Source organism: Anabrus simplex, chromosome 9 (assembly GCF_040414725.1).
Source record: "Anabrus simplex isolate iqAnaSimp1 chromosome 9, ASM4041472v1, whole genome shotgun sequence".
In the NCBI taxonomy this organism is placed as follows: Eukaryota; Metazoa; Arthropoda; class Insecta; order Orthoptera; family Tettigoniidae; genus Anabrus; species Anabrus simplex.
The window spans coordinates 136,084,671-136,111,213 of record NC_090273.1 but is presented as its reverse complement, the minus strand read 5'-3'; the positions used below and the strand labels follow the sequence as shown (position 1 = coordinate 136,111,213).

General features: G+C 37.1%; 1 protein-coding gene across 1 annotated transcript in view; it reads left to right on the top strand.

Annotated features, from left to right (window-relative positions):
* Positions 1 to 26,543, top strand: part of LOC136880912 (ninein homolog) — a 280,629-nt gene that overhangs the window by 122,341 nt on the left and 131,745 nt on the right. The window contains exons 8-9 of the mRNA XM_068229173.1: positions 2,946 to 3,086; positions 19,957 to 20,119. Of these exons, the coding sequence (XP_068085274.1) occupies positions 2,946 to 3,086; positions 19,957 to 20,119 (304 nt within the window). The remainder of the gene's footprint in view (positions 1 to 2,945; positions 3,087 to 19,956; positions 20,120 to 26,543) is intronic.

Sequence of the window (26,543 nt, the reverse complement as noted above, 5' to 3'; positions counted from 1 at the left end):
CAAAAAGTGTAGCTATCTTAATCTTTTGTGTACCATGAGCAGTACACCCGCCTGTGCTCTAGTATCTTTGTCAACCCCACTATAAAACTGTAAATAATTTACTGTCTCTTTTGATCCCTGAAGCTTTCTTTTTGTTTCTGAAATTGCTGCAATTAAAATGTCTTTTCTTGTGAGAATGTCATCCAGCTGGTCATCTTTATGTGAGATACCTTGTACATTCCAGGTAACACATCTAAAAGTATTTTTGTTCTTCCAATCTTTGTCCATTTCACTGTCCTTTTCTTTGCCAGGCGAGGTAATGTATTCCACATAAAGTTAATGTTGGATGTTATACAGAACAATAACAAAAGGGTTAATATGCCAAGTTCTTCATGGTATAGATAAAATATATATAAATTGTATAAAATTTCATAATTTTAAAATATTCACTGTATAAGGAAAATTTTATCTTCTAAGAATATAAATGACTTGTTTATAATAACCATAGCAACTGTCACTAATCCTTCACAGCACTATAATTTTCATATTTTCCACACACACACACACACACACACACACACACACACACACACACACACACACACACACACACAAAAAACCTATAAAATTCCGGACACCAGTAAGTAGTAAGTGTATATTTCAAAGATGACTTTTAAGTTTCATAACAACAGCATCAAATCTATATCAATTCGGCAAAAACAATTATAATAGTACTAATACAAAGCTCTTCATATATGTAATGATACTAAAAATACTGGACACACCATGGTATCCAGCGCTGCCGCCTGAGCCACAGAGGCTTCTTACAAGGCATATATTAAACATTATTATGTTCATGTGGCGTGCCACCAAAATAGTGTTCTCTCTGTGAAAGTTGTAGAATTTCATTGGTATTTTTGAAAATTAAAATCACAAAAAACATATCTCCCTCCAGTTTTTGAGGTTAAAAAATGCTAAAACAGTGCATGCAGATATGGTATTTTGTCAAGTTGCTAAATAGGGAGGGAGAAGACGAACAACAAGAGATCCATAAGGTCGCTGAACCTGAGGATGGGTAGATTGGTAGAAGCAGGAAGTGCCCTGAAACTGAGGAAAGGAGAAAAATCATCAGGAACAGATGGATTGTCAGCAGATGTGATAAAAGCAGCAGGAAAACATGATATGCATGGTGGCTACACTGAACACTAGCAGCAATATAATACCAGATGATTTGGAAGAAAGGAATTAATACTGTATATCATTATTCAAGGAAGGAAGTTGGAGGAAGGTCATATATAGGCAAGAAAGAAGATAGCATATCACTATTACCAAAAAATATAGCCCCTAGGTATTTACTTATCAATATGTACCAGTATGAAGAAATAATTAGCATTGAGACAAGTACATGTTACAGACCAACATAAGGAAGTGCACCAACTATAAAGGGATTACTCTGCTGTAACAATGTCATAAGATAGTGGAAAGGATCATAAATGAGAGATTAAGTGCAAAACAGAACACCATTTTGAAGAACAACATGGTTGGAGATGCAACAGAGGGGCAGTAGATGTTATCTTTTCCAGTAGGCAGAAAATGATAAGTATTGAGAAAGAGGGAAAGAACTTATTGTTATGTTTTTAGACTTACAAAAAGCTTATGACAGCATGCTGAGAAGTAAAATATGGGATAGCCTTGATGAAGTAAAGGTTCCAAAAATCTCTACCTTGGAAGATTTAGATGATGTATGAAGGTTGTGAGAGCAGTGTGAACATAGCAGTTCACTGCCCCACTACTCTTCATCATGCTCGGATATATTAATCGAGGAAATTAAAGCAGTGGATGCTGGAGATTAGAATGCATTTGTTTTTGCTGATAATTCTGCCATCTGGGGAGAGTCAGGGCTGCAGATACAGAGGAGGTTGGATTGTTAGAGCAGCAAGTTTATAGAGAATATAAGTTCTCTGTGAGCAAACAGAACACAGGGGTAATAAAAATGAGTAGAGCCTTCACTCACTGTAAGCTCACACATGAAGAGAGAATTGAATGTGTGAAAAACTTAAGCTGTCTTGGAAGTATTGCCTCCAATAATAGAAAACTAAAATTAGAAGTACAAAATAGTGTGTCCAAAGGATCTGACAAGGTAGTTCTTTAAGATCATAACAGACAATTTTCAAATCTTACCTGCTGCTAATCATGGCATACTGCTTGGAGAGTTGTGTATTAAACAGGAGACATTAGTAAATTACAAGTACGTGAAATGAAGTTTCTAAGATCAGCTATGCAGAAGACAAGAAGGGATGGAATCAGGAATGGTTACATACGAAGGGATATGCAGTTAACCTGACAACGGAGGAAAGGCAGAGCTGCATGGCTGAAATGGTTTGGTTATGTAAAGCAAACACAGGAGGCACAGATTCCTGTGAAGTATTTAGAGAGTATGGTGTCTGGAAAAAGAAAAAATGTCCCAGAAAGATATATTATGTTGACCTTAATTAACATTTTATTTTGTAACTGATTACTGTTAATACAGATTACAATGAAGTTTGTAGCGATTAACAGAAAAAGGTGGTTGGACCAAGTTAAAGATCTAATAAAACAGAGGGAGAGACAATGGAATATGTAATGAGAGAATTAATTTACAGTGACAAGAAAACACATGGAGACATGTCATTCACACAAATCTTACCTGGCCGCTGGTATGATCTGCTGATAATGAGGATGATGGTGATGACCTTGGAACGATGGGTTTTAATTTTCCTTTCACTGGTCAGTAGCGTAGTGTTCATTTTTTTCATTCTGCTTCAGTATTTACATGTGTTATTTCTTCTTATACTTTTATCTGTAACACTTATTTATGTTTACTAGTTGGTCACTGATTTCCACTTATTTCATCTTCTTTAGTCATGGTTCGCCTTTCAACTTTCTTACTTGAGTCTTTGTTCACTGAATGTGTTTTAACATCGTAGATCCTCACTGGAGCACATGAGTGCAGAACGAGACAAACTACGGGGAGATATTGCTGATGCCAATGAACGTGCCTCTCTGCTGGCTCAGGAGGTCGATGATCATCACGCACGTCTCGAGGAGTCCACTCAGATGCAAGTCAAGTGAGTATACATCTTACACAGGAATTCATGTATTCAGATAAAACTGTTTAAGTCAAATATATTGAGTGCCTATGATAAGCGAGAAAATATACAATGTTGTTAGGTCATTCTGTAAACACCTGGTCTATTTTGCAATTTTTAAATGATATTCAAGAAAAAAACAATCCTGATGCGTGATTTGAGGGAAAAATGCCTTTAAAGTTTTAATTCTAAATATAGCGGAACCTTGATTATACATTCCCAGAAACTACGTTTTCCCGGATTATTTATTCAAATTATGTAGTCCCACGAGCATTCTAATTAAATCGTATTCTAAAAATCCCACATTATCTGTTCCGTGAAGAAACTATTTCCCACATCAACCATCCAGAAATTTCAGTACCATCAACACTGAATCCTCGATCAAGTGATTCTCAAGAAACAGTCTCCACAAAAAGATGCCTACAGCATACCTATGGATCTTGGCATTAATCTTCTGCCATTGCAGTAATTAGAGCAAGTACTGTACTATGAAAGCAATCATGGCGAACTTACATAAGGGACTATCTTCACATCGCATTTGGCTAGTATTATTTAGGGAAACCTTGGAAATCATAAAGCAGAAAATGGTCTCAACAGTCGTATTCCAACAATTCTACTTGAAAACGGAACAAGTTTCATCAAATGATCGTACTTGTAAAACATCTGCATTATGTTCAGGTTAGATGTTACTTTTGACTGATTTATTTTTTATTGTATCGCCGAACCGGTTATCGATACTTCTCTCAGGGAACTATATAGTCACTGGGCTTTCAGACAGAAATCAAAATTGCTCCTTCGTAACACGAATCTGGTAAATGCAAACTCGTGTCCTCATCCTGAGGTGGTGCAGCTCTTTTCAGGTACACTCCCATTGGAGGTGAGCTGAATGTACCATTTCAATCAGTCAATCAATCAATCAATCAATCAATCAGTCAATACTGATCTGCATTCAGGCCAGTTGCCCAGGTTTCGGATTCCCTGTCTGTTGTTTTCCTAGCCCTTTCTTTAATGATTTCAAAGAAATTGGAAATTCATTGAACATGTCCCTTGGTAAAGTGATTCCAATCTCTTAACTCCCCTTCCTATAAACAAATATTTGCCCCAATTTGTCCTTTTGAATTCAACTTTATCTTCAAATTGTGATCCTTCCTACTTTTAAAGACACCGCTCAAACTCATTTGTCTACTAATGTCATTCCACGCCATCTCTCCGCTGACAGCTCGGAACATACCACTTACAATGTAAAAATTACAAGTATTTATTTATACACCCACCTATTCAATACATAAAATTCTTTATGATTCGGATTTAATCCTTGTTACAAATTCTGTCTTTGGAACATGTTTCGCCTGTTTTTCAGGCATCATCAGCGATCATAGTGCCTCAAGGTTAGATCAGGATCCTGACTCTAATCTTTATATGTTATTTGTAATTTAAATTTTAACATTGTATATTGAATTTCAATACGGGTTCATAATGAAAATGATTACTTGCAACATACCACTTAGTCGAGCAGCTCGTCTTCTTTCTCCCAAGTCTTCCCAGCCTAAAGTTAGCAACATTTTTGTAACACTACTCTTTTGTCACACATCACCCAGAACAAACCAAGCTGCTTTTCTTTGGATTTTTTTTCCAGTTCTTGAATCGTGTAATCCTGGTGAGGGTCCCATATACTGGAACCATACTCTAGATGGAGTCTTACCAGAGACTTATATGCCCTCTCCTTTACATCCTTACTACAACCCCTGAACTCCCTCACAACCATGTGCAGTGATCTGTACCCTTTATTTACAATCCCATTTATGTGATCTTCCTTATATTAACACCTAGATACTTACAAAGATCCCCATAAGGAACTTTCACCCCATAAACCCAGTAATTAAAACTGACAGGTCTTTTCCTATTTGCGAAACTCACGATCTGACTTTTAACCCCGTTTATCATCATACCATTGCCTGCTGTCCATCTCACAACATTATCGAGGTCATTTTGCAGTTGCTCACAATCTTGTAACTTATTTATTACTCTATACAGAATAACACCATCTGCAAAAAGCCTTATCTCTGATTCCACTTCTTTACTCATATCATTTATATATATAAGAAAACATAAAGGTCCAATAATACTGCCTTGAGGAATTCCCCTCTTAGTTATTACAGGGTCAGATAAAGCTTTGCCTACTCTAATTCTCTGAGATCTATTTTTCTAGAAATATAGCAAAGTCAATTGTGATACAGTCCATTTGACCTCCTGAATCCAAGATATCTGCTATATCTTGCTGGAATCCTACAAGTTGAATTTCAGTGGAATAACCTTTCCTAAACCCAAACTGCCTTCTATCGAACCAGTTATTAATTTTGCAAACCTGTCTAATATAATCAGAAAGAATGCTTTCCCAAAGCTTACATGCAATGCAAAGTCTAACATTGATAAACTTACTTTTCATCAGTTATTTCAATTCTGAGCAAAGGGAGGAAAAAATGCCCAGAAACAATGAGTTTGGAAAGGATGTGATCTCTAAGGCAGTTAATGTAACATTTTTATGTAGAACTAGCTGTGTATCTTTATCATTGACGGGTTAGTTTTTTAAAAATTGGAACAGTATTGCCATCTAGTTAAATAGAATGGCAGCAGAAGAAAGGGAACACCACTCAGCTAACGACAGGTGTACCAAGCTCGATAGTTGCAGTCGCTTAAGTGCGGTCATTATCCAGTATTCGGTAGATAGTGGGTTCGAACCTCACTGTCGGCACTCCTTAAGATGGTTTTCCGTGGTTTCCCATTTCCACATCAGGCAAATGCTGGGGATGTGCCTTAATTAAGGCCATGGCCGCTTCCTTCCCACTCCTAACCCTTTCCTGCCCCCTTATCGCCATAAGACCTATCTATGTTTGTGCGACGGAAATCAGCTTGTTAAAAAAAAAATAGCTAGCCTGTTTGGAAGAGGAGGGAGGTCATCTTGCCGTGATGACCCAGAACCAAGAAAGTGGGGAAAGGATGCTTGAAATCACATGGATATAGTGGAATTGAATTTGAACGCACATGCCACCTCATGCACCACTAGGGACCCAGGGTGCTGGCGAAAAGTAGGCTACTGGTCAAAGACGGGTATTGTCTCGTTGAACATACATATTGGTCTACCTTTGGTCAAAATTAAAGAATTACAAAAGGAATTTTAAGCATGCGACATCTCAATTGCCACATTGAGTTGCGACTTACTGGTTCTGGGACAATGAAAGTACAACTACTAACTTCTGATGATACAGTGATGATCTGCTAATCTGGTAGTGAGAAAAGAGAAGCTAGAGTAGGTTTTATGGTGAACAGCCGAGTCATCAGGAGCATAATAGTTTTCCAACTGATCTTGGGTCACATTGCAGTTGCACTGTCAGTGGAGCAATCAAGATCTGCATCATTTCAAAATATGCTCCTGTGAATCCAAAGACTATTCCTACACCCAGCTCGAGCATGTTCTAGACTAGATTCCACAAATGGACTTGGTCATCTTGGTTGGTGACTTTTGACACCCACATTAGTTCAGACAAGAACAGTTCGGAAGAAATAATGGATCGGTTTGGCCATGGAAAAATCAACAACAATGGACTTCATTTTTTATCCTTTGCCTCTTGTAATAATCTATTGTTAAGTCCTCTTTCTGTTGCCACCTTCTCCCTCACTGACCTGCCATTGTGTTCCTTTTCTTGTTCCTCTCTCTCCATATAGATGACTATATTTCGTGTAGGTTATACCATAATGTAAAATAAAACAAAAATAATTAAAAGTTAAGGCAAGATATGAATTATAGATTAATGATTTTGACTGATGACAGTCTCTAGCAAGACTGAAACCAGTGAAACTTTGTTAAGAAGTTTTTCAAGGGACTGCAAAAAAATAACTTCTTAAGCAGAAAACTTCTTAAAAGGGGTAATGCCCAAAAACTTATTCTGTACTTTGAAATACATGTGAAACACACAGCCAACAGATTTCCTTGTTTGTGAGCAATACCAAAATAGGCCGATATATAAGAGCTGCTAACAGAAAGCCACAATATAAAAATTTGATTATCACGACAATATTTTTAGAGATAAAGTAAAATAATTGAATATATCATATGAGTAGCCCATTTGCAAAACCCGCTATATGCACTATAAGAACTTTTTGGGTATTGATGAAAAATCTGTATAAAGTATCATAAACCTGATAGAAAGTTGATTCCTTTTCCAAAAATTCACAAAAAAATAACTTGAAATATCTATATAGGAGCCCATAATCTCATGAACGTAGGAAGTCAGCTATTTAAATATTGATTCCACACATAACTGGTTTTGCAACTGTATAATGCATATAGCAGGTTTTGCAACTCAATGGGTAGCCATTTTGTTTTTCTGATAGTTTGCAAAACCTGCTATTTTATGATGATAAGGACTTGCAAAAGGATAGAGACGGGCTTAAAAACACAAATATTAGTGAAAAAATGTTTTTCGACGATATATTACCTGTTGAATAACATCCATTAATAAATTACAACCAGTTCACAAACTAGTTTCAAAATTAAACAGGAATAATGTAACATAAAATATGACGAGTTGAAATCTATTGACTTCAAAACGTGTTAGTTAAACAGTCACTTTGCAAAAACTTGCAAATTAAATAAAATAGTCTTTCATATTGAGACAAAACAAGAAAAACTTGCAAACTAAATAACATATTCTTTCTCATTGAGACAAAATAAGGAAAACTTTAATTGTTCATTTGGCCGATAATAATACCCATCAGTGTGAAAACATCAGGTGAGCATCCAATAAATCCTTGCTTATGTGAAATCAACATCCTCTTCCTCCATTAGTTCAAAATCACTCTGACTGTCGTCTTCACAATCGTCATCCATACAGCCTTCTTTCGTAGCAATAACATCGGCTGCAAGGAGCGTATTGTAGAACTGCAACTTTTCATTTTCACCCCAGTTTCCACCAATGTGGAGGCACAAAAGTCGCCTGATATCCTTCAGTTTTGCTGCCTTTACTTGAACAGTTTCTTCAACGTTTTCAATACAAGCGTTTTGCCTGATGTTTTGTCCCTTCCTGCAAAGACTTTTAGGTTTACAAATGTCAGTGTTGTACAACGGATCGCCTTGAACTAACGTAATGTTCTTGCTTTTGCCACGCGTGATCGTAATTTTCTTTGACTTCTGGAATTTGAAATACCATTGCCCTGGCTGTTTGAGGATTCCATCACAGTAGGATTTCCAGTTACGGACTGAACAACTTCGACCCAAATGGATTACGGTAACATAGCTCTCTAACACTTTTGTGTAATCCTCTGGGCTCTCGATCACATCCCTTTGCCTGAATTCCCTCTCCAATTTGCCGAAAACTCTGTCTGGTGGAATGAATGAGTGCCCAACAACAGGGAACCAAATCTCAACAGCTTTAACATGCTGAGGAGCTTCAAAAAGCAGCCAGTGAGACAACATTCCGAGCATTGCTTTATTTTTATTCTGACCGCCGTATCCGTCAGAAAACAAACGTACAGTTGTAACCTCATCTAAAGCAGAGTTGCATAGTCTGTGAAGCTGTGCTGAAGCAATTTGGTTACATCCCTTGGGATACTCATTTTCGGTCCAAAAATAGCTAAAAGTGTTGCTTTTATTTTGTGGTGATAATGATGAACGCTAGCAAATGGTGAAATTTTAGAGGGAGAGTTGGTGGGAGTAGTAAGCTGCCTCATCTGGAGTTTCTGACACTCAGTGTTAGTGCATTTTTCACTTCAAGCCGAATCTTATCGTAGAAAGCATTTGCTCGTTTCTCATGTATTTTTAACTGGAATTTTAAACCATCTCTCTTCTCTGGAGATATTTCTTGCAAAATCTTGTTCTGAGTGCACATGCAAGTAGAGCAGAGCGATCCAGCCACCCAATCGATGCGGTAAAAGGTACCCGTAATTTGCATGCAATCGTAGCTGAGCAGAAAAGAAACACAGGTTCGAAGTTGCAGAAATGAGTGCATGGAAAAGTATCTGGAGTATTACATGGGAGTGATATAGGCGCAGTAGCAACGCTAGCACATCTTAACGTTTCTTTCCCCGCGAGAATTTTATTTCATGTCTCCTCATCCTCAGTGTTAGTGCATTTTTCACTTCAAGCCGAATCTTATCGTAGAAAGCATTTGCTCGTTCTGCTATGTTCTAATAATGCGATGTAATAATTACGAGTGACGCGATAATACAATGTTTAGCTCGTATAAAGGTAAAATTAAAAACTTTTAATTTTATGCCAACACATGGTATTGCAATGCCTCTGTGTGCCTCCCACCAACACCCAGTTGGCTATCAACATTCGTTCAACTTCGTAGACGATCGGGATCTTTCGGCTGGCTGTTTGGCAGCATGTGTATCAGCTGGCTGGTGGCAAGTCGGCTGTTTCCTGCATAGAGTCGGGAAGTTGTTTTTGTTCACCTCACTAATAATGGACGTGGAAAATCTTATCAGTTTAGTTCAAAAACGTCATTTCCCCTACGACAAGACCCATATTGCAACAACGTAAGAGAGAATGCCTGGAAGGAAATAAGCAAGGAAATGAACAATCAAACAGGTTAGAATGTTGTGGACAAATACACTTTACGGTTTTTAAATGTTTAGGCCACCTCGATTAACGACTTCACCCTGTCGCGGCCCGCAAATTACTGCATTAAAGTTTTATCAAACCATCCATTGCGTGCTTTATGTTTCCCACGTAGAATCCTGTTCAGTTCTATTCTGCTAGATGGAACGGTGGAGTAAATTCAACTGATGAGTTTGATTCAATTCCACAAGGTGAGAGTGAGCATCTGGTGTCCGTGTTGTCATAGCATGACGTTGTATGGCCTTGGCAAGCCCGCACAGGTTCCGTGACACCAGAGACACACTGCGAGCGTGCGAACGGTCTAACACAGGGTGCAACTTGCGCGGAGACTGGAGGGTTCTAACCATGGGCTGCTTTGAGCGGACGTTTTCTATCTCAAGGGTCTCTAAAATCTGAACTGTTTAATCGGGAAATATATTTACAACAGAACACTTTAAACAGAAAAATTATACATATATCTTATGCAACTGATCAAGGGACCAAGAACATCACACTTCTTAGGTGGGAAAACTTCTTATGCGAGAACTTCTTAACTGAGTTTCACTGTAGTTTCATCAAATATATGTAACATTTTTAGGTTACAAAAAATAGTATTGAGTATGTGGAAACTTTTTAGCTTTTATTTTCAATGCAGAATAATATGGAATTTATTACCTATGATAAGGTGATATCAAGCATTAATCATGAAAAGTCGTTAAAATACCCTATGATGGCTGTTCTCACAATTGAGTTTGGAAAACATATAGCAGTCATTTTGACTGTTCTGATGATTCTAATGTTAAGATACACTTTCTCAAGAATTGTGGACTTTTAGACGGTCTTTCTACTTGATCTACATAATGGAATGATGTTTCTGTTTCTGAAGATGCTGAAGTTTCTTGTTGCAGTAAATGTGGTATAACTCCCTTTGGGTGGGAGACACAGATGAAGGTTACACCCACAGTATCACCTGCCTGTCGTAAGGGGAGACCAAGCGATGATGATATTAGAACCATGAGAATACTTGTTATTAGTACCACTACGTGCAGAACACGTGAGAACACTACAGGCCTGGGCATTGCTGGTGATAAGTATAATCGTATAACTTCTACCGGTTGGTTCCATTGTCTTCAGAATATGTCTGCGTTACCTGTGAATAAACCACATTATGAGAAACATCATGGGTTCCATTATGTGAGGTACACCCTAGGTCTCTGTTGCCGGTGGACATTGTCATAATGTGTGTCTACATTGTCTACGATTAGTACCACTATGTGAGCGACACCATGAACATACGTGGCCTGTAATTAGTTCCACTAAGTGAGGAACACCATGGGAATACCGGTGCCCATGATTAGTCCCACTATGTGTTGAACACCATGAGTCTGTGTTGCTTGTGAGTGGTGCCCTTATGTGCGAAACACCATAGGTTCGTGCTGCCTGTGAGTTGTGCTATTGTTGAAGATCCCCAGGTAGTTCCACGCAGTTTATGAAGGATGTTATTTCGAGACTTCAACTTTTGTGTTAAGTTCAGGAGGTGTTGTTTGAAGGATAGTGTACGGTCCAAGATGACACCAAGGTATTTTGGGTTCCAGTTATGACGAAGAATTCTCCCTCTGAAACTAACATTCAGTTTCACGTTCGCCAAACGATTATTTAGCTCTTTCCAGTCTAACTGCGAGCATAGCTCTCAGCGTCCGAAATTACGTTCAGGCCGCGCTGCAGGCATAGCCCGTAGTAAGGTTTGACACTTCACTAAAAATTGAGAACGAGCTATGCACGCATTCTGGTGGTTACACCATTTTTCTTCATGTATTAGTTACGAGAGTATTTAAGCAGATGGCAGTATTATATGTCCAAGTCTAAGAATTTACGATATTTTTGAACAGCATGCATCAGTAGATGTTGTCATTCAGTGAGCTTTAAGACATGGCTTCTCGTTGCAAACATGTGCTTGACGAAAGTGATATTTTCGATATTTTATGATATATTATACGTTTATGTGCAAATGAACATATTATTGACATATGAATCTGAAACAACTTCTTGCATTTCGTTATGATTGGTGTTCGTTTTACGGCCTAGCGTGTGTTCCCGCGTATTTCATATTTGCGTGAATACGTAAGATTGTCTACATATTAGTAAAGTTGTCTGTTTAGAAGACTTATTTTCTCTTTCTCAGAAGTCTTTTGTGGTAAATGGAACAATAATTTTACATTTGAGTAAGTTTTAACAAAATTTATCAATTAAGATAAAGTTTCGTAAGAGCTACCATTTTCATTATTGTAATTATTACTATTATTATTATTATTGAAAAATTTTTGTTTTTATATCGTACTCATTAATGTTGTTGTTTTGTAATTGCAATGCACATTTTATATTAGCGAAATAGGGTAAATATAACTGTATTTCAGAAAACTGTACTTGCTTAGTTATCCATCAGACCTTTCCTCCATTCGCAAAACATGGTATAATATATTAATAATTTTAAAATCTCAAGTGATAGTTGACATGATACAAAGAGCGCTTTTGAAAATTAAATGCTCAAACAAGTACAAAGAAAAAAGAATCATGCCAATATCTCCTACAGGTACAGAGATATAATGTTTTAAAGATCCTTAAAAATGCCCAGTCCAGAACGTTTGTTAGGGATATTAAGGCCCAGACTGGAATGGGTTAAATGGAAGCAAGACACTTCTGTTTTACTCACACTGGGTTGAAGTCTCCAGATTTTGAAGTAATTTTCCAGTAAAGACAGGTCTTTGGTCAGAATCTCTTCAGTCTCTTCATGGTGACTGTTGAAGTCCACTATATAAATTGCAGGATATTCTGCAGTTTGTAAGACAAAATCGGGCCAGGGTGTCTTAGGTGGCTTATAAACATTTGTTATAGTGAATCATGCACTTGTATGACAACCATATGTATTTCTTCCTTCGCATTAACAGAAATTAGTGAAGCCTCGTTTAGGTTGCTTCGAACGTATGTAGCAATACCGTATACCTCGTGACAGAGATGCCAGCTTTTACGATTCAATCGTAATAATTACGAATTACCCATCATAATTGCGCCTTTACGAATGACACACCACAAATTACGATTTTTTGTTGATTTAAAAATCTAAGTGTGTGAGGTGTTCAAAAGGATACACAAGGAATGACATTACAGCTTGAATTCTCAGAATATTCTTTTCAGATTTGTCAGTAAACATTTATAATCTCTCTCCCCCCCCCTTGCTTTCCTGTCCCTTGTTTAAGAATATTTCAAATTCTCACGCACCGAATGCACTGTGTGCTTCCAGTACCGGAAAAATATCCGCCTGTTAAGTGGTATATATTGCGGAGATGTCACTTCCATGCAAGTATTTGAGTTGTTTTGGCGGCAAGGTGGTGACAAACTCAGTTTCATTGTGAATACTGTGTGCGTGACTGTTGAAGTATTTATTGCGATTTTGGTTGCTATTCTAGGATATCCTAATTGTTGGTTATGAAATGCAAAAAGTTTGAAATAAACAGTGAAGCGCGATTTTTGTGCAGGAAAGTATGTGTGGTGACATTACCGTGACTAGTGACGTTAGTAAGAAATCAAAAATAGTTCAAAAATGTAGGGAGGAATACTCAAAAGATGGCCCTGTTTAGTGCGTTCCTCAAAATCACCTTCACACGTGTTTTGTAGTGTGTGTAATCGCGATTTTTCAGTTGCGCATGGTGGACAAGACTTTACAGAAAAACAATATATATACAAATCTCCACCTTATCAATACAAATTTATTTTACATTAAGCAAGTAAATATAGTCAAATAGTCAAGACTAGTTTCGACCCCTAGGGGGCCATCCTCAGTTGACATGCAATAAAAATTGTATTGTTCATAAAAACATCACATATAGTGGTAAAAGTTTGGACTAATTTAGACTGATCATTAATGTTGGTATGTCTAATGCATGACTAGTGTGCGTCGTTCATGAAGACACATATCACCTTACTGCTACTACCATCCAATTTCTAGGTTATATAATATGGAACACACATATGTTTGTGTAACTCAACAGTGGCAAGTTCAACTATGTACACAATTGGCTATTGATTAGTCACCTGAAAGTACAGAACACTGGCTTGAACATTTCTGATTGAGATATCAATGCAACACCTTACTTGCATACATCCTATAAGCTAAATTCAGTTTGTAAGGCCCATTACTTCTGATTGAAACTTAGTATGAAGTTAAAATTTGAATAAAAATATTTGCTAATGCAGACATTAAAATGTTGTTAAAATGGGCATATAGTCAAAAACAGTGGTATGTATGCCACACATGTCTAGTTAAAAATACATTACATTGATGTTATTTATGTGCGGTACAACATGTACACTGATTAGGAATAAATGAGGTTTGTATATATAGTGTTCCAACAAAATGGATCCATAAAAATATTAGTAAAGACAATTGGTATTATAATGATCCGCTGCAGATCAGGTAATGCTGTTTATTTGTCTGGAGATATTATTGGCAGCTACAGATGTTGGAGTTATTGGAAAAGTTAATGGAGCATGTTTTCTTCCGTAGTCGCGATGTTTATAGTTGGTGGCATTAGTCAAATATGTTGAAAGTTATGCGTCTTGGTGCACGTTGATTTGTCCTGGGAGCTTATATGTTGTAAAAAACAAGGTGGAGTATCTGGAAATAGAAATAATAGTGTGATAATGTTGTGGATAGAAAGTGTAATAGTGAATCGTATGTCGTTTTACTTACGTAAAATGTTGGAACCGTGCGTTCTTTGTAGCTGCCTGTTGGGATCTGATACGTGTAGCTCTGAGATTGTAGTTAGCGGCGGTAGAGGGGAGGTTTGGGGGGATGGGTGGAGTGTTAGTGATGGGAGTGGGGTTGGAGGGGAGAGGGTTTTGGGGCGGTTGATTTGAACATATCGATTTTTGTTTACTTATTCTTTTGATGTAGAAATCTTTTAATAAGGGAATTACTGCATGGAAAAGAATATTGTTTCTGTCTATACTTTCATTTAGGTTGGAGTTTGGATTCACGTATTTGTCTAAATTTATGTAAAATTCTTCTATTATACTGAGCAAGGGACTTTTTGGATTCATGTTAAGGATTTGCATGTCGTTCTTAATGTCCGTGAAATTATGTTTTTGATCGTCAATATGCTGACCCATAGCTGAGAAATGTCTGTGTTTGACGGCGTTTACATGTTCATTATATCGTATTAAAAAACTTCTACCGGTAAGTCCTATATAGCTGGCTCGGCAGTCGTTGCATTTTAGGCGATAGACTCCTGAGTGATTGTATTTATTTATGTTATTAACTGATTTGGAATTGTATAGTATGTTGGTGTTATTGCGTGCCGTTTTATATGCTATTTTTAGGCCTTGTTTTTTGAAGATATTTATTATGGGATGTATATGGTTATTGTTGTAGGTAAACAGTGCATATTCTTTTTTATTTTTAGTGATTCTGGTTAGCTTGGTTTTAGGTTGGTTTTTGACTTTATTGATGATCCGGTTTATCATTTCTCTTTTATATCCGTTTTGTTTTGCTATTTCATGGATTGTGTTTAGTTCTTTATTTAGATTTTCCTTTGAAAGTGGAATGTTGTATGCTCTATGAATCATACTATAGTATGCAGCTCTTTTATGAGCATATGGGTGGGTGGAGTCTATCTTTATTGTATTTGATGTGTGGGTAGGTTTTCTATATATATTGTATGTTAGGTGGTTGTTATGTCTGGTTATGGATATATCTAAGTAGTTAATAGTATTGTTGTGTTCAGTGTCCATGGTAAATTTAATGTGGGGATCTATTCTATTTAGTTGTTCTAGGATTATGTTTTCATTAGTATGTCTATTGTCCATGATTATAAATGCATCATCGACAAACCTGCACCAATAGATGATATTTTCTATTTTTTTAATTTCTTGGTGTTCTAAGTAATCCATATATATATCAGCTATTATGCCTGATATTGGTGATCCCATGGGTAATCCTTTTTGTTGATAGATAGTGTCATGGAACTTGAAATAATTGTTATTGATAGCGAATTGTAAAAGTTTAATAAATTCATCTATTTCCAATTTGCTTAGCTTACTGTGGTTATAAAGGTTGGATTCTATGATAGTGATAGTTTTTTGTGTGGGTATATTGGGATACATGTTTGTTATATCATATGTTGCTAGCTTGTAGAAGTGTTCTATTCTTATATTCTTAGTAATGTTGCAGAAATCTATTGAGTTTTTTATGGTTTTGTTTGCTTGAAAAACGTAATGTTTTTTAAGGAATTTTTGTATGTATTTGGATAATTTATAAATAGGGCTTGGTCTATAATTTATTATGGGTCTCATAGGAATATTGTTTTTATGGATCTTAGGATAAGCTTTAGCTGTAGGTATCCCTGGATTCATGGTGGTTAATTTTGCAGTTTCCTGTTCGTTCAAAAGAAAATTGGTGTTTTTTAGGAGAATTTTTAAGTTTTTCTGGATACTGTTAGTAGGATCTTTAGTCTTGATTTGAAAAGTTTCATCTTGAAAGCAGGTTTTTGTTTTTGTTATATATTCCTCTTTATCCATAATAACTGTAGTGTTTCCTTTATCTGCCTTTGTTACTATTAGGTTATTTTGCTGGATTTTATTTTTGAGTACCTTAATTTGTGTTTGGTTTGTGATATCTTGATTCTGAGGTTTTTGAGTGATCTTATCAACATATTGTGGTAGTGTTTTTTTAATTTCATATCTAATTTCATTTTGTTTTTCTTGGGGTATTTTGTTTAGAGCATCTTCTGTTTCAGTAATAATAGTGGCTATGTTTTCAAATACTGAATTGTTTTTCCAGTTATGTTTTGGTCCTTTGCTCAGTATAGTTGTTTCTTTTTCATTGAATGTTGTGTTAGTTAGGTTTTGGAGTGGGGGATGGAAAATATGTTGGTTGTTATCTGTAGAAACAGTAATATGTTGTCTATACTGTGTATGGTTGGTTTGGTTTAGTGATGCCTTGAGTGCGTTAAGTTTCTTGTTTAAGGTATTCTGCTTCTGTATGGCTATGTTTTCTATCTTTTCGTTAGTTATTTGTTGGAAGTTGCTCCAGTATGTGTGTGGTAGCTCATGTGAGGCTTTAAGGTGTGCTTCATACATTTGTATGTTGAGGTGTTGTTTTTTCCTATACATGAATTTAATTTCTTCTTTAAGCCATATTCGATTGGTTTTGTTTTGGGTATTTTGGGTTTGATATGTGCTTCTATGTTTATTATTATATTTCCTAAGAAATTTAGGAGTTAGATTATTAAGTAGGCATTGTTTTAAGAAAGTGATGTTTTTGACAATATTTGTGATCTTAATCTTCAGATTTTGGTATCTGTGTGCCATTTTTCTTGCCTGGTTGGCTTTTCTACTGTTATTTATAAGTTTCATTTCCGTATTGATGGATATTACTTTACAGAAAAACAATATATATACAAATCTCCACCTTATCAATACAAATTTATTTTACATTAAGCAAGTAAATATAGTCAAATAGTCAAGACTAGTTTCGACCCCTAGGGGGTCATCCTCAGTTGACATGCAATAAAAATTGTATTGTTCATAAAAACATCACATATAGTGGTAAAAGTTTGGACTAATTTAGACTGATCATTAATGTTGGTATGTCTAATGCATGACTAGTGTGCGTCGTTCATGAAGACACATATCACCTTACTGCTACTACCATCCAATTTCTAGGTTATATAATATGGAACACACATATGTTTGTGTAACTCAACAGTGGCAAGTTCAACTATGTACTTTCAGGTGACTAATCAATAGCCAATTGTGTACATAGTTGAACTTGCCACTGTTGAGTTACACAAACATATGTGTGTTCCATATTATATAACCTAGAAATTGGATGGTAGTAGCAGTAAGGTGATATGTGTCTTCATGAACGACGCACACTAGTCATGCATTAGACATACCAACATTAATGATCAGTCTAAATTAGTCCAAACTTTTACCACTATATGTGATGTTTTTATGAACAATACAATTTTTATTGCATGTCAACTGAGGATGACCCCCTAGGGGTCGAAACTAGTCTTGACTATTTGACTATATTTACTTGCTTAATGTAAAATAAATTTGTATTGATAAGGTGGAGATTTGTATATATATTGTTTTTCTGTAAAGTAATATCCATCAATACGGAAATGAAACTTATAAATAACAGTGGTGGACAAGACGTCGGTCGTATACACGTGGCTAGCAAATTACACATGGATAATTGGATACAGTCAAGCTGAGGGACACAAACAAGAACGTTTTTGCTAAATCCTCGGAAGATGAAAGCTCGGTAACAAACACGGAGTTGTTGTTTACGACATTTCTTGTGGAACACAAGTTGCCTTTAGCCTGCAGTGACCATGTGGGGCGTTTGTTCTAGAAAATGTTTTCCGATTCGAAAATAACTTCAAAGTACAGTTGTGGGAGAACAAGAATGGAAGCACTAGTTAAAATTTTGGCTTCTGCAGTTGAGGGAAAGCTAACAGAGTTAACGTTTATATGTCAGCCTTTGAATATGTTACATCTGGTTGAATTGTATGTTGTTCATTGATATATCAATGATGTGTAAGTTAGTGATATCTCGGGGAAAATAATCTCCCCCCCCCCCCCCCCCGGTGCACTAAGGGTTGCATTACTAATTGTTTTTCTTGAAAGTTGGCATCTCTGTCGTGATAAGTTGCACCAAGAGCAGTATATCCAGGAATTCGATCTCTGCTTCAGAATGCTTCTTCGTTTCCTGAATGGCGACAATGTCGATGCTATTGTCCAACAGGAATTTTGACAGATAGTCACACTTTGCCTTGCTAATGCTCTCGACATTCAGTTGTAGGAGTCTGATAGATGGACCAATATTTCTTGTTAATGAGTTCTGAGAAGAACTGTTTCTATTATTTCGTCGAAAATATGTCATTGGCAGGAGATCCTGTGGATAGTCTGGCTGCCTGTTTTCACTGTTGCTCATTTAGCACCACCCAGGAGGCACATGTAGGGCAATTAGAGGTTAAACCTATGGATCTGAGCAACGCTACCACTTTGCGATCTTCAGCCCTGGGTTTGGTGTATTCAAGTGCTGAGTATTGTGCACCTGTTCGGATGAACAGTCATCATACAAGGCTTGTTGACACCCATCTTAATACCATAATGCGCATCATATCTGGCGCAATCACATCTACTCCAGTTCATTGGCTTCCGCTGCTAACTGGTATAATGCCACCTGATCTACGCCGATCTAATGCCCTTTTGAAGGAATTCCACAAGATCTCAAGAAATCCTAGACTACCCGTGAATTGTGACCTGCCACTTCTGAATCTTAATAGACTAAAATCATGCCATCCAACTCTGTGTGATGCTGCTAACATGGATGCTAAAGATTTTAAATCTCTTGATGAGTGGAAAAGTAGATGGGAAGCAGCAATGGATGTGCGCCTTCATACCTTCTTCTCAGGTCCCAGACTTCCAAGTGGATCCCACCTACCACGCAAGACCTGGACTGCCCTGAACAGAATCAGAACAGGACATGACCGGTGCAGAGCCGCTCTCCACAAGTGGAAAAAGCTACCTAATCCAGACTGTAGCTGTGGAGCTCCACACCAGACTATTCGTCATATCGTCGGGGAGTGTGAGATTCGAGCCTATCACGGTGATGAAGATGACTTCCTGCTGGTATCTCCAGATGCTGTACGTTGGATTGAAAAACTTGATATACAATTGTGAAGCACAAATTACTTTGTTTCTCAGCTGTAAATATGTATATGTACTACTGATATTGTCTGTATAAGCCATACGTTAAATAAAATGTGCTATTGTGTGTACATACCATGTGTCTACATTACCTGTGATTAGAACCACCATAGGAGGAACACCATGGTTCTGCTTTACCAGTGGATAGTACCATTATGAGGGGCCGGTGACCTGGATTTTGGACCCATTTAGATAATAAATCATCCCAGTAATTAAGGCATTGTGAATTGGATCCATTGATTGTTTTTGTTTCATGATCATTTTTTCATCATTCGTTTTAGATTCTAGTCAGTGGATACATTTTTAAGTTTTAATTTTCATTTTGTTGCATCTGGTACCATTAGGGGCCAATGACCTAGCTGTTAGGCCCCTTCAGACAACAAACATTATCACCATCATCATCAAATGTGGTAATGACCAAGTTCTGAACTGTTGTTTGGAAATTATTAAAAACCAGTGATTTATCTGTTGCAGACTGTTGGAGCAGCGCCATGCTGAGCAAATCAGACAAGTGACCGAGCAGTTGGGCCTGGAGAGAGAGCAGCTTACTTTGCAAAGCCAGGCCTTGGAGAGACAAGTGGCTGCCCTTCAGGATGAGGAATCTCGTATTCGTAACGAGCTGGCAACCCTTCTGGAGGTGAGTAACATACAGCAGGTAATCCTTATCTTTTTGTAATACTGTCTTATATTGCACATAATAATATATCATGGTAACTTAATTGATAATGATTTTCTCATAAGAATTCAATGTAATTATCATCATTATATTCCACCTTCTTCCTGGGTGTGGCAAAATTCTCTGTAGTATCTGATGGAAAGGAGAACAAACAAATTTATCAATATGTATATTAGTGAGAGAAAGTTTGCAAGGAGAATAAGAATTTATTTAAAGAATAACACAATAACAGACAGTGGACAGAAGGATTTTCTTCTTCTCCTCCTCCTCAAGTTATTGAGGTTAGCACTTAATGTGGATTTGGGCCACCTTTATAGCTGGATGCCCTTCCTGACACCATTCTGTGTTGAATGTTCCATATTGACTACTTATAACACACAAACACCCTCCCCCCCTCCCCCCTCCCCCAATAATTGTCATTTTCAAAAGTAGGGGAGGGTAAAATAGGTGAAAATTTCACATAATATAGGTTAGGCTAGCATGGTTTAACAGCACATAAAGGAACATCTGCTGCCTTTACATCAACTCACAAAATATTTAAATCTATACTTTATTTACACAGAATGTCATATTAGCACATTTTGAACAGTTTTGCATTAGCCCGTCTCACATTAACATAGCTGACTGGTCATGTGACTAATGCCACTCAGAGTTCAGGGCTAAGCAAAGTCCGAAGTCTTGCAACAAAGCAGCAGAATTCTACCACTTTTTCTGTATAATCTAATGGAAACTGCTGGCACAGTGATTTCCTTCTTAGTAGACTTAGTCTATTTCACTGCATAAAGCATTCTGACCTACCTGTACTCGCTTTAATATCCTTCCCAGTAATTGTGCAATTTTACGCACTTTAAACTGCATTATTTCATTATTTACAATGCTCTCACTCCAGAAATTTTATGTCCACATTTTCTTGTTTTTTCTTTCTTCTTAGAAGAAGAAATTAGATTTTTTCACTTTTCATTGTTTTGTGTTATAGGTCACAGGGTGTTATTGGCAAATAAATATGGTATTCACTGAGTTTCTGTGGTGGTTGATAGTTTGGTGTTTTTTATATAGATGAAGAGAAGGGTGTTAAGCAAGAGGAAATAACCTTTCTTCTTCTTCTTTTTTCTTTTGCCGCATCCGTCATTGGATGTTGGCGATCAGTTTGGCTATCTTAGTTTTGTTGGTGGCTGCGTGGAATAGTTTGCTCAAACCACTTGCGGAAGTTCACCAACCAAGATGTGCAGGGTCTCCCAGGACCTCTCTCTGCCTTGATCTTCCCTTGTAAAATTATTTGGAGCAAGGTGTAATTTTCTGGGTGCCTCACAATATGATCAAATTAGGAGAGCTTCTTGTTCTTACCCTTACACAGTTCTTTTTCTTTACAGGTCCTGGTCAATACATCCTCATTGAATATTTTGTCTACCCGGCTGATAGGAAGCATGTGTGGTAGACCCACATTTCAAATGTTTCTAATCTTCTCATGGTGGGTTTTGTCAGTCCAGGACTCTACTCTGTACGCCACAATGGAGAACACATAGCACTGTGCTATCCTAACCCAAAGCTGTAATGATAGTTCTCTGCTACAGAGCACGTGATGGAGGCTTGTAAATGCTGCCCTGGCCTTCTCAATGGGGGCGGCTTTTATTTCTTCAGAATGGTCCCAGTGTTCATAGACGCTGCCTAGGTACATGATTTTCTCGGCCCTCTGTATCAGAACTCCGTTGACCCACAGTCCGGGATCTATGACAGAGCCCTTGCTGTCAATCATCTATTTGGTCTTCTTGAAGTTCAAGTTTAGACCAAGATTTTTGCATGTCTCCACCACTTTTGACAAGATATGCTGCAGGTTCTCTGCACTGTTGACCATAAGGACAGTATCTAAGATGAAATTCTAAAAGAATTTAATTGTATAAAGTCCACCTGTTCAATACACGTTTGCCAATTAATAAATGTGCTACCTCAGACTACAGGGGTAACACAAAACAAGGCACAAACAGAGTTAAAAGGGGAAGGTAAGAGCAAACTACACAATATAAGCAATCACTACACACTCGGAAAAACAGTAGCTGGCATTACTCGGATCTCCAACAAAACATGTATGTAAATATCAGTAGGGCCAACTAGTGAACAACAAATCGGGAAGATGAAAAGGCTGGGAACCTACCAAAGGCATGGACATGGCTTAGATAGCGGATTCCGAAATAAATCATCGTGATCCTTAGATTTTAAAAATATTATTTACAAGATAGTTTTACGAATACATTCCAAGTTATGAGCTATAAGTTCAGCGATATACATAGGTTATTTCGTAGCAGTGTAAATTCAAATTTCAAATCCACTATACATCTAGTTACCAATGCAGTAGTACAATGCAATTTACAGGTTATCCAAAATCTAGCGTACCTCAAGTGATACAGAACTACCAGAGGGAGATGATGTTAAACTACAATATACATATTTTAGTGAAACAAGAAATGGGAATGCCTCGGAAACGAACAGGTAAGTCCAGCTGAAAAACTAAGGCGTCAAAAGTAACTAATTTGGTGAATCTAGGCGAGGTTAGGGCGGACTCCTGTATGAAAAGCAAATCGGAACATTACGGAAATTTTAGCAGGAACGGAATTCAAGAGTGCTTACCCGAGGAGAGTGCCATCCCAGAAGCCGGGGGACGTCAACCAGATAGGCTGCTCGCAGTTAGATAAACCGAGACCGACAGAATTCAGGATACAGAATTAATTCGAACACTGCCTCGCTCACTATATATAGGAAATTCCGGCCTTGGAGGCAGCCAATCAGCGTGCACGAGTTCCCTATCGCCACCTAGACTCACCAATCACAACCTTACTTTCGATCGCGAACTTTGACTAACATTCTAGAATACGCATTATCGCGAAAGTCGTATTTTTCCAGAATAGACAGAACACATTTTCTAGAACACATACCAACAAGGTAACACACCCTGTACAAAAGTTATGTAACTTTCTGAATCTTTCCAGGAACTATAGACAGAATTCTTCTATTTACAAATGCCTATGTTACAACATTATACAGTACAGGTTAGGTCAATAAAAATAAAACATCATATCATATTTTACAAACAAAGTCTTAAAAAAAAAAAATACATTCCACTTGCATTACATAGTTCACTTGTAACAAAATGGTATGTTTAAAAAGCTACATAGTTGTTTATAAAGCTACCTAGGACATGCCTAGAGGTCATCATCAGCTAAAATAACATAAAGTAGAACAACATATAACAAAAACAGTGATACATAAAAAAATTCAATATCAAAATATACTCAACAAATACCATGGAAATCTGTGTTAAAAATGTACATAGATTCAAACTTGGACAAATTTAGTAGCAAGTGTGGGTCCAACCGTACTTAATACAATATTGGTTGGCTGGAGGAAATACTTAAAAAATTGTGAAGGCAGTTGTTGTTGTAATTTGTCATACTTCTGGAAATGGAGAGAAGTTTTGAAAAATCCGTTACATTTCTTCACGGGGAATACAAGTATAGCCCTGCGTTTGTATACAGTAGCGGCGACAAAGGGGGGCGAGGGGGGGGCGGAGTGGTTGCCACCACCCCACTTTGTGGAGAAAACATTACATTTTAATTCCATTTTAGCCAGCTGAAAGAAGGAATTATTGGAATTATTTTTTAAAAATGTATGAGCCTCATTATCTTAACAGCTAGCTCTGTAGTTTATTTTCTTTAATTATTAACGGAAATACGTACAAAATGTAATTCGTCGCGACTAACCGATTTGTGTAGCGCCTCATTTAAGTAGTGGAGATGTTGCATGTGCTATGAAAAAGGGTGTCTTTTTGTCGAGATCAAGGACACTGAGGTATGAATCACCGATTGTCCCATGCATTCATTCGTCTGGCAGTCTCTTTATCGTCTGTTAGTTTCTTAGTGTGTAGTCAAATACTAAATAATTTTTAATTGCATAATCATGCCGTACTTCTATTTAATTGTAATACACGTGTATATTGTTCCTTTGGAGAAAGTTTTTTCTGTAGTCTGGTATTGAATCAATATCTCAAACTGTTATTACTGCACTTAAATTGGTAAAACCTTTTACCTCTTTGTGGAAATTCACTCAGAGAGCATAAAAAAATGTACCACTTTGTAACCTTTCTTCCAGTTTACATGCATATACCCTGCCCTGACCCTTCCCCGCCTTCTATATCCCACTAAGCTGGGTACTTTTTTTGTCTGTAATTTTGTTCCCCCCCACTTTTAATTCCCAATCACCGCTACTGTTTGTATAGATCAGGTTTTGTCGGTGTTGACCTCCACACAGACTGGCGACAGGGCCCTTGCTCAGAATCATGTATTTGGTCTTCTTTAAGTTCAAGTTTAGACCAAGGTGTTTGCATGTCTCCACCACTGGTGACCGTCGCCAGTCAGTGTGGTAGTCGATGTGAGCTTGCGCAAGAGACCTAATTCAAGAGAATACAAAGACCACTGTATAATGAGACTGATGAGCACTGCACTGAAAATCCTCCTATGGATATTTCACCAATGTACCTGCAGAAAAAATTGTGAAGAGAGATGTTGTAATTTGTCATCTATTCTGGTGGAAGTTCATTTGGCCCTAAAGCTTTTGCAGTTTTCAACCTCTTCTTATTCAAACAGCGTCATATATCCTAACTTAACCGTACTATACGTATGATGAAAACACACTTCAAGCGCCAGTAGAGAAATTATAATTTTCTCGCTATAAATTTTCACAATAGCCTTTCCGTAATTTAACCAGACACAACAAAATGTAAACTAACCTCTGAAATAAATTAATCACTCTGTTATATCTCGAGGTTTTTCCCATTCTTACTTAATTGCAGTATTTAGCCTCAAAATTAAGTGGTAGTTTAGTCAGCCTTAATTTTTAACGAGTTAACAACCGTTACATAAAATCAGCTTCATGGTCCGTATCGCACTTCAATAGATTCACAATGAAGTATTTATTTATTTTCCACCTAGTCGATACAATGATTGCTTAAGGCAATTTTTAATGGTCAAAAGTGGTACATGTTTCGTATATTATCAACATCTTCAGCCACATAACACTGTTTAGATGAAAAATATATAAAATTGACAAAGTCAATGCTTAAAGCATTACTTTGCCTTAAGCAATCATTGTATCGACTAGGTGGAAAATAAATAAATACTTAATTGTGAATCTTAACAACCGTTATCGGACACGTTATTTACGCATTTATTACGAAAATATGTTCTCTTTCATTTCAAATTTTCTTTACAAAACAGCTGACAACGGGTATTACTAATCGACTCAACATCGCCTTCGAATGTCGACGAGATAAATCGCTAGTGCACATAGCGAGGAAATGATGCCGAAGGTAATCTATCGCATGCTGGGGTGTATAAATATTGGTAACGGAAAAAATCGTGCGCGCTTAATCGCTTGTAATAACGGATGCGCCAGTGATAGGGTTCTCGCTGTAACCGAAGGACGATACACAGTTTAATATAGGAATTTTGAAGGGGCAGAAAAAAGTCGTCGCTATAACGGAGTTCTCGTTATATGTCGAACTCGCTATAGCGGACTTCTACTGTATTTGCTAGGAAAGAATGCAGATAGGCCCATGGAAAAACGACATCAGGGATAGCCGCCATCAGTGACAGGATAGGAACCTATGATATCTAGGTGGTGTAGCTTCCCATTCCTAATGTGGAACGAATGAATTTGTAAGTTACTTAATATAACATTTATTTTGTTCTGATGGATGTCTATAGATAGTACTGACCTTCTGAGCCCGAATTAGCAGGTTCCTAACTCATTCCAGCTCACCCAGATATAACAGCCTAATGTTGATAGATTTACTGGCACATAAAAGAACTGCAAGACAAAATTCCAGCACCTTAGTGGCTCTGAAAATCTAAAAATTAGTTAGTGGAATGTAAAACCAATAACCAGTAGTTTCAAATAACCCCATTTAGGACTTTGCAAAGTACTTGGAGGCTTTGTTTGTCTTGCTGTGTGCCCATATTTCTGCCATCCTTTTGCCAGGGCTTCTTTTCTCTCAAGAGTCCAAGTTGTTCTGTTAGTTTCCTTTGGTTTGTCCTCTTGGTTAACTTGCCATTATTTTGTGAATTTTGGATCTAAAGATCTGCCTGTTTTGGATGGCTTCTTGTGTAATTGCTGCCAGTTTAAAGGCTGCTTTTTTTATTTTATAGTATCTGTATCTGCTTTACTCCTGTTTTTGTAGAATTTGACCATTTGTTTTATCAGTCTGTAAATGTTCATTTTTTTCATGTTATTAGTATTATTATTATTATTATTATTATTATTATTATTATTATTATTATTATCTTTTTGTGGTTTCATGTTTGTCTTTCTGTTGTTCCACCTTCTCAGTTCCTAAATC